This window comes from Aulonocara stuartgranti (assembly GCF_965226115.1).
Source record: "Aulonocara stuartgranti genome assembly, chromosome: 13".
Taxonomy (NCBI): domain Eukaryota; kingdom Metazoa; phylum Chordata; class Actinopteri; order Cichliformes; family Cichlidae; genus Aulonocara; species Aulonocara stuartgranti.
Window position 1 is genome coordinate 5,745,659 of NC_138949.1, and position 10,017 is coordinate 5,755,675.

At 46.9% G+C, this 10,017-nt stretch overlaps 1 protein-coding gene across 1 annotated transcript; it reads left to right on the forward strand.

Moving 5' to 3' along the window:
• Nucleotides 1-1,181: 1,181 nt before the first annotated feature.
• Nucleotides 1,182-8,852, forward strand: LOC309720712 (uncharacterized protein; the record flags this gene model as incomplete). Its single annotated transcript, XM_082557850.1, has 3 exons — nucleotides 1,182-3,025; nucleotides 3,307-8,779; nucleotides 8,836-8,852. Exons 2-3 carry the CDS (start codon nucleotides 3,472-3,474, stop codon nucleotides 8,850-8,852), a joined length of 5,325 nt encoding a protein of 1,774 aa, XP_082413976.1. The 5' UTR covers nucleotides 1,182-3,025; nucleotides 3,307-3,471.
• Between the last annotated feature and the right edge of the window lie 1,165 nt (nucleotides 8,853-10,017).

The following is a 10,017-nucleotide window of genomic DNA, read 5'->3' on the forward strand; positions in this document are numbered from 1 at the left end:
CACAAAATTATCACGACCACAACAACCGTGAAAATAGTTGGATTTACATGCTGCTCAATCACAGCTGCCTGATCAATGTTTTTCATTAGCAATTTAGCAAAGTTGATGGTGGTGGTGTGTCTGTGTGAGTGATAGACAGAGTGGGAGAGCGAGCGACAGAATTTCTGTTATAACCTTCATTTTATGGAGGCACAGTGTGAGCACTCAGGTCGCATCAGAGCATCGGGCCGTATAGTGTGAGACCCTGCATCGTGACCTACGAACTTCTAAGCCCTGCGAGTCAATCGTGCAGTTTGAGCAGAAGCTGAATAACGCGACTGAAGAAATCGCCCAGCTTTAGGCAACAGTGAGAAGGAGACTGGGCAAGAATGGCATCTATGGGAGTGCTCCAAGGTGAAAATAACTGCTGACCAAAACAGCCATAACGGCTCATCTCATTTTTGCCAAAAAATGTCTTGATGATCCCAGGACTATTGGGAGAATATGCTGTGAACTGATAATACACATGTTAAACTTTCTGGAAGGTTTACACTTTGTTTCATCTGTCATAAAACTAACACAGTGTTTCATAAAAAGAGCATTGCAACCAACAGTCAACATCGGTGGTGGTAGTGTGATGATCTGAGGCTGGAGGACTTGCCTTTATTATTCAGACCATGAGTTCTGCTCTCTATCAGGAGGAGAATGTCTGGCCATCAGTTCATGCCCTGAAGTGCAAGTGCACTTGGGTTATGCAGTAGGACAATGAGGCGAAACACAACAGCAAGTCCACCTCTGAATAAAAGAAAGTAAGAAAGGAAAGAGTCTGAGTGGTCTAGGGAAAATCCAGTTGGCATGACCTTAAACAGGTCTTTATGCCTTTAAACCCTCCAATTTGAAAACAATTTTGCAAAGAAGACTAGGTCAATTTTTTTCCACAGCTATGTGAAATACTTATTGCTAGTTATAAGAACGCTTGATTGGTTGTGTCATCCCTGAAAGCAAGACATGCTGTTATTAAATTTGCAGGGTACTAACATTTTCACATAGGGCCAGATACATTTGAATAGCTTTTCCCCCTTAATAAATGAAATGAAAACAAAATGATGTCTAATTTAGAAAGAAATGCAGAAATTACAATCATGAAAGAGAAACAAGTGACGGGTGAGTAATCAGTCTCTCACACTGTTATGAAGGAGTTCTGGTCCACTCTTCTTTATAAGGTTGTTTCATTGAATTGAGCCTTGTGGTTATTTATTCATTTATAGATCCCATAAGGTCCTGCCACAGCATTTCAGTGAAGTTGGACTTAAGCCATTACAAATTCTTTTCTTTTTCAGCAATTTCTTTGTGCATTTGCTGCTGTGCTTGAGGTTATGTTGTATGGTCTGTTTTCAGTAAAGCTTTAGGTTTTAGATGCCTTCACATTTAACTCTAGAACTTTTTAGGTGTAAAGAGGAGTTCATGGTCAATGGCTACAAGGTGCCCAGGTCTTGTGACTGCAAAACAGCCCAAATCAACCCTTCAACTACTGTACTTGGCAGTTATGAGGCGTTTGTGCTTATGCTGTGGCTGGTTCTGACTACATACATAGCATCAAGAATGGAACTGCTTATAACTAAAAGTCCAAGTGGAAACAGAAAGAATAACTTTGTATAAAGAATGAATTTAACCATTGTCATCAGAAACTCAGCCACATAATTAACAGACACTGGCAGATCTTAAAAGCTGAACCATCACTGAAATGTCTCTCCTTAGATCATTTCGAAGAGCTCAAACAATCAGAGATAATCGAGTACATATTTTTTAGCCAAGCAAACTAAATGATGCTTGGCTTCAGTTAAAAGGAAACTTTAGTGCACCCAGAAAGTATTCACAACACTTCACTTGTTCCACATCTTGTTGTTATGGCCTTATTCCAGAATGGATTCAGTTCATTTTTTTTTACCTCAATACTCTACACACAGCATCCCATAATGACAAAGTGAAAAACATTTGCTTGAAATTTATTACAAATAATAAACAAAACTGTAGCATTTTACAGTATTGTCATTGTCCGGTTGGAAGATGAACCTTCACCCCAGACTGATGTTCAGAGTGCTCTGGAGCAGGTCATCATCATCTTTGCACATTACTGCATTCATCTTTCCCTCAATCCTCACTAGTTCCCCAGTTCCTGCTGTCAAAGACATTCCCATAGTATGAAGCTGCCACCACAAAGCTTCACTGTAGAGATGGTATGGACCAGTTGATGAGCGTTGTTTGGTTTCCTCCAGACATGACACCTGGGATTTAGGCCAAAGAGTTGAAGCTTTGTTCCATCAGACCAGAGATTTTTGTTTTTCATAGTTTCAGTCCTTGAAGACCCTATTGGCAAACCTCAGAGAGAACTTGAGAGAACCCATGCAAGAATAAGCTTGTCTTAGTTTTTCACAGGCATGCTTATAGTCCTGTGAACACTTTTATTTTTACATGAATGATGAATAATGAATGTTTACACACTAGCCGCTGCGTAAATAATTAAATAATTATGCTACCAATGCTTTGAGCCATATTCTATGGTTACTTGTAATGGAAGACGTAAAAAGTTCTTGAGGTGCTCTGTAAAAACTAGTCAAACTTCATTTTGAAAAAGACAATAAAAGTAGCTAAAGAGCTTTAATAATTTTTATAGACAATTTTGCACCGATGTGGCACCTGTTAGTGTCTAAAGAATTGATTGTCTTTTAATTTGCATAACGCTTCTTTGTTGTAACTCGTATGTGGCAGGAATGAAGGATCATGATTGTTAGAAAGCCCACTGTTTACACATTATTTGCTTGGTTGAAGTGTAGTGGTTTGTTTATAGATAGTGTTTGCGCTGCGGAAATTGATATGTCCTACGTCATTGAACTCACCATATCTATGCTGACGCTCCTTGAATGCACCACTCTGTGCCGTGTGCTGCTAGTCTGCCTTGTAGCTGCTGATAGCCAGCATTGCTCCTTGTGTCCTCTCATCAGCATTTTGTGGGTTTTGGTTTATTGCTGTGTGTGAATGCCAGAAGGTGGGTTCTGTTTACATGATGTTCCGTATGTCAGATGCTATTGTGTGTATTTGTTCCCTCGTGACTATGCTCATGTTATCTTATGCTAATGCGCTAAGACGCTACGTAAGCTACTAAGCTAGTTAATGCTAATTATAAATCTTGTGTAATTATTGAAGTTGTTATAGATGTGAGTGTTGAATACAGTTCCTTGTGCTATCTCTGTGCTAGAATAATGTCTGGGCATGTTGAATGTTTTATGTGTGCTGTACTGATAGTTGCTTTATGTATCGTTACTACAGACCACAGCTGAATAAATCTCCTAAACTTGGAAGCTGCCTCCGTGTTCTTTAACCGGAACACACCCACCATACCTTGCCGCTCTAAATCAAATCAGCTAAACTCCCGGAGACAACATTCTCTCCATTTTATGGTCCTTCGAGCCGGATTAGAGTACTGATTAAGGTATGGAACAGACAGATGTCCAGGCTGACTCAGCACCCCCACGTGTTTCGCAGAGAGAGCGACGGCCACCTACTTACCTGACCGATTACGAGGTTTCAACACTCCCTCTTGAGGGACAAAGTCAAACCAGGCAACCTGCTACTGCTTCTCAGTGTTCACATAGTGGTAAAACACGCTCATCCCAGAGGAGCTCCAGATCCAGATCCACAAGAGCATCACGCTCGGCGATAGGCAGATTCCCTTCCCACGCATTATCAGACCTGGAAACAGCCCAGCTCGAAGAGCGAGTGAAGCAGATGGAACTTGAGGAATTCCAACAGCACCTAGAAGAGGATCAACAAGTCGAATATGAGTGTCAACGACTTCAAGCTCAAGCCAGAGAGGCCCAGCAGCTACAGGAAGAAGCCATTAGAACCCAAGAGTCATTGAGCAGACAGCTGGAGAGGCGACGACAGCTAAAGAAGAGGGTAAACGAGTTGGAGATAGCCAAGATGGTTACTTCTCTCCTTAAAGAGAAGGCACAAGAACCCAGTGGTTCCAGAGTCTCATCATGCCCATCGGAGAATAGTAATTCGAGCACCCATGCAGCTCTACCTTCAGTCGGTCCCGTGGGTCATCCTCCTGTACCGCTAATCGCTCCACCCTCAACACTTTCTGTGGCTCAGCCTCCAGCGCCTGTGGTAGCTCCACCTCCAGTAACCATGGCCTCGCATCCATTGCATTCTCAATGCATGCCCCAAGTGCTGCACCCAACTGTTCCAGCTGGACCTCGGTCTACTACCTTTGCACCTGATATCTCTTACCAGGCATCTACTCCATTCTCAGTTCAGCCATCGCAGTACGCTCATGCAGCCTGCACTAACCCTGCCGAAGCAGAGTTATCTTGCACTCCCACCCGGACTAAGTCCGAGCTACATCAACTACCGACAGCTAATGCCTACCCTTTCCTCGCCACAGGTCATGGCATTCCCAAACCTATGATTCCCTCCTTTGAGAGTGGCCGTGAAAGTGACTTTGCCTTATTGAAAATGAACCTTGACAACCTGTTGAACAGTCATCCACAACTGAATGAGCAGTATAAATATCAAGTGCTGCTTGGGCACCTACGGCTACCTAGTGCAATCCAGCTAGCTAAGACATACATGCACGACCCAACGCCGTACACCACAGCCATGCACGCCCTGCAGGACAAGTATGGGCAACCCCGTCAGCTCGTCCAAAGCGAATTGGGCATAATTCTGAATGCTTCAGCTATAAAATTCGGCGACGCAGAAGCCTTTGATGCATTTGCCTTGTCTATCCAATCTCTAGTAGGGATGCTTAGGACACTGGAGGGCCAGAACGGCTTTGAGCTAAGATGTGGGTCTCATGTCGACCGACTACTGAGTAAGATGCCACCCAGTTATCGCGATGGGTTTGTAGAGCATTGCCTGAACCAAGGCATTCTTCGGACAGGTACTGACCAAACCTATACCCTGCCTGATCTGAGTTCCTGGCTGCAGATGAAATCCCAAGCGAAGCGCATCGCAGGTAGAGCTGCTTCACTCTATAGTCCTGAAGCTTATAAGCTGACAAAGAAAGACCAGCGTCTTCCCAATAAACCAAAGGAGAAATCTACAGCCTTCTTCCTGACTTCCCGGGAATCCCCCAGCGCAGAAGGGAGTTCTTTCCGACCAAAGACCTCATCCAGACCAAAACCATATTGCCCGCGCTGCGAGAATAAGGAGCATTTCCTGAACGCTTGTGTAGAGTTTAAGAAACTGACCACCGACCAGATGGTGAGGTGGTTAACTGATGAACAGCGGTGCTGGAAATGTGGAAGAACTCACCAGCCGGAGGTTTGCACCCTCAAACGACCTTGTAATACCTGCAGAGAACAACACCTGACTGTACTGCATGATGCTGTCCAGCAGATCCAGAAGAGTGTGCTCATGATGACTGCTCCGACTACAACAGTGTACTTGGATAGCCCGAACCGTTCCCCCAAGGTGATGCTGAAGGTTGTAAAGGTCTTGCTGTACAACAGGGACCAAACATTGAAGACTCATGCAATACTTGATGATGGCTCAGAACGAAGCATCATTTTACCACAAGCTGTTCGACGCTTAAAACTCACCCCAGAGCCCGAGACGCTTACCCTGCGGACTGTCCACCAAGAGGTAGTGCAGCTTCGTGGCACCTCAGTCTCCTTCCAAGTGTCTTCCCCCTACAAACCTGGGGAGAAGTATCATATACAAAAGGCATTCACCGCCGATGCCCTTGGTCTCTCAGAACATTCCTATCCGGTGAGGATTCTCCAACGCCGCTATAAACACCTGCGTGACTTACCTCTGCCTTTGGTAGACCATGTTCAACCTCTGCTGCTTATCGGCTCTGACATGCCTCATCTCCTGGCCCCCACAGAACCAGTTCATCTGGGCCCGACAGGGGGACCCATCGCTGTCCATACCAAGCTTGGTTGGTCGCTCCAAGGTCCCATCAGTATCGACCAGACTCCTGCAACTGAGCAGCAGTGCCTGTTCACAACAACCGTTGTGCCAACCAGTGAGCTTTTCAGGAATGTTGAGCGTCTCTGGCAGATTGATACGCTCCCTTATGTGAGCGAGAAGCAGGTAACCCGATCAAAGCAAGATCAGCAAGCTCTGAACCTACTCCAGACATCCACTATCAGGGTCACTGTCGATGGGACACAGAGGTATGCCACACCACTGCTTCGTCGCGCCAACTCCGCCACGCTTCAAGCTCCTATGGAAGCAGTCTTGCCAAGTCTGCGCAGTACAGAGAGGAGACTTGTCAAAGACCCACAACGTGCCGAAGTGTATTGTCAGGAGATTCAGAAACTAGAGAAGTTGGGCTATGTAGCTGTGGTGCCACATGAGATAGCTAGAACCACTGCAGAATCCTGGTTCATACCTCACCACATGGTGCGACACAATAACAAGGACAGGATCGTCTTTAACTGCTCTTTCCAGTACGAAGGGAAGTCCCTCAACTCTATTCTCCTCCCTGGACCTGCCCTAGGTCCATCTTTGCTAGGAGTTCTTCTTCGGTTTCGACAGTATCCAGTTGCTGTGAGTGGCGACATCAAAGGTATGTTCCACCAGATACGCCTGTTGCCAGCAGACAAACCAGTGCTGCGCTTCCTCTGGCGGGACATGAAGAGGAATGAAGAGCCGAAGATCTATGAATGGCAAGTGCTACCATTTGGCACTACATCCAGTCCTTGCTGCGCCATCTATGCACTGCAGCAGCACGTCCGGGACACTTGTAGGTCCAATCATGACCTCGTCGATTGTGTAGAGCAGTCGTTCTACGTGGATAACTGTCTCCGCAGCACCCACTCCCAAGAGGAGGCTAAGGCCCTAGTCGACAGTCTGCGCCAGCTGCTCCACACCGGGGGCTTTGAGATACGTCAATGGGCCAGCAACATCCCTGCTGTCATTGAACATCTTCCATCCAATGTCAGATCTGAGAGTAGTGACCTATGGCTCTCTCAGTCTAGCACGGACCTTTGGGAGCCAACTCTGGGATTGACATGGGATTGCCTTCGTGACTCCTTCAAATACAGACATCGACTGGGGGAGAGAACTGAACCCACACTGAGGAACGTCTACAAAAAACTTGCGTGTCAGTATGATCCGCTAGGTTATATAGTACCGTTCACCACACGGGCCAAGATTCTGGTACAGGATCTTTGGAAGGACCAGCTCGGCTGGGACGACCCGATCCAGCCACCTAGCCTTCGTGACAGATGGCTTGCCTGGGAAAAGGAGATTCCTGATCTTATCCAAATGGAAATCCCCAGATGTTATGCACCAGCGTCTGCTGATTCATCTGCCTCGAGCAGAGATCTCCACATCTTTTGCGACGCTTCCGAGAGAGCGTATGGGTCTGTCGCTTACCTACGGACAGAAACTGCTCAGAAGGAAGTCTATGTTGCCTTTGTAATGGCTAGATCCCGAGTGGCCCCAAAGAAACAGTTGTCCATGCCACGGTTGGAGCTAAGTGCCGCTCTCACTGGTGCACAACTAGCTGGTCTCCTTCAAGCTGAGCTCACGCTGCCCATTCGGAAGGTTGTTCTCTGGTCGGACTCTACTACCGTCCTCCACTGGATCAAGTCAGAATCTTGCAGCTATAAAGTTTTTGTGGGCACGCGGGTGGCAGAGATCCAGAGTCTTACAGATGGGAGTACCTGGAGATATGTGGATAGCGCGAATAACCCTGCCGATGACATTACCCGGGGCAAGACCTTAAAGGAGCTGTCACGACCACACCGGTGGCACCAAGGCCCTGAGTTTTTACGTCAATCCGAGGAACATTGGCCGACCAGCCCACCAGTATATCCAGAGCCAGAGGATGGTGAGCTGAAGAAATCATATTTCTGTGGACAGGTTAGGGTTAACTCCTGCCCTCAACTTCCTGAAATCAGCATGTTCTCTACCTGGAAGACAACAGCGCGGTCCCTACATGGGGCGGCTGACCCAAATTCAAGCTCGCACAGTGAAACAGATGATTACATCAAAGCTGAGAAACTCCTCCTGATGAAGGCCCAGTCAGAGTCATTCCCAGATGAGGCTAATGCACTCAGGTCTGGCAGACCATTGCCAACCAACAGCCGTTTGAACTCCTTATCACCTGAATATGATAAGGATACGGAACTCATCAGAGTTGGTGGAAGGTTACGAAGAGTTGAGCAGCTGGAGCTAGACACGATCCACCCGATCATACTGGACCCAAAACATCCTCTGACTAAGCTCATCATCCAAGATTTTGATGAGACCCTCCTTCATCCTGGACCAGAAAGAGTGTTGGCTGAACTACGTCGCCGGTTCTGGATCCTCCGGGGGAGGGAAGCAGTCAGACGGTATCAGAGGGACTGCAGGCAGTGTCAGGCTTGGCGTGCCAATCCATCCATCCCAAAGATGGCAGATCTGCCACCAGCTCGTCTGCGTCTGTATAAACCACCCTTTTACTCGACTGGAGTCAATTGTTTTGGACCCTTTACCGTGAAAATTGGACGTCGAACAGAGAAGCGTTGGGGCATAGTCTTCAAATGCATGACGACCCGCTGTGTGCATCTAGACCTCCTCGAGAGCCTTGACACTGACTCCTTTCTGATGTCGTTAAGGCGCTTTATTGCCAGAAGAGGCAAACCCTTTGAGCTCCTGTGTGACAATGGGACAAATTTTGTCGGTGGAGCCCGAGAGCTCCATGAGGCCTTTGAGACCATGGCGCCTCAGTTGAAGGAGCGTTTGGCAGAGCAGCAGATTGCTTTCCGTTTCAACCCTCCCAGTGCTCCTCACTTCGGTGGTGCCTGGGAGAGAGAGGTCAGGTCCGTAAAAACCGCTCTTAAGGTCGTACTCAAGGAGCAGACGGTCCCTGAAACTGTGCTTCATACGGTCTTTGTGGAAGTGGAAGGCATCGTAAATGCTAAGCCTCTCGGCTACGTCTCATCAGACATAGCAGATCCAGACCCCATCACACCTAACATCCTGCTGATGGGACGCTATGATGCATCACTCCCTCAAGTGGTTTACGATCCCAGTAACCTTATTGGGAGTCGGAGATGGAGACATAGTCAAGTTCTTGTCGACCATTTCTGGTCCCGATTCATCCGTCACTACCTGCCTAACTTGCAAGAGAGACAGAAGTGGCAGAAGGATTCGGAGTGCCTCAAACCGGACCAAGTGGTGCTCATAGTTGATCCTCAGCTCCCAAGAGCTTTATGGCCTGTTGGTAAGGTAACGACTACTTACCCTGGAGCTGATGGACGCATCCGGACTGCTGCCGTTAAGGTCAAAGATCGAACGTATATTCGACCGGTAGCCCGCTTGGTCTCACTCCCTATGCTTGAAGATGATAAGGATCCACGTACCTGAGTGGCTTTCTACCTTGGATTCGACTGTCTGTGCAGACATTCGGGGGCGGCTGTGTTAGAAAGCCCACTGTTTACACATTATTTGCTTGGTTGAAGTGTAGTGGTTTGTTTATAGATAGTGTTTGCGCTGCGGAAATTGATATGTCCTACGTCATTGAACTCACCATATCTATGCTGACGCTCCTTGAATGCACCACTCTGTGCCGTGTGCTGCTAGTCTGCCTTGTAGCTGCTGATAGCCAGCATTGCTCCTTGTGTCCTCTCATCAGCATTTCGTGGGTTTTGGTTTATTGCTGTGTGTGAATGCCAGAAGGTGGGTTCTGTTTACATGATGTTCCGTATGTCAGATGCTATTGTGTGTATTTGTTCCCTCGTGACTATGCTCATGTTATCTTATGCTAATGCGCTAAGACGCTACGTAAGCTACTAAGCTAGTTAATGCTAATTATAAATCTTGTGTAATTATTGAAGTTGTTATAGATGTGAGTGTTGAATACAGTTCCTTGTGCTATCTCTGTGCTAGAATAATGTCTGGGCATGTTGAATGTTTTATGTGTGCTGTACTGATAGTTGCTTTATGTATCGTTACTACAGACCACAGCTGAATAAATCTCCTAAACTTGGAAGCTGCCTCCGTGTTCTTTAACCGGAACACACCCACCATACCTTG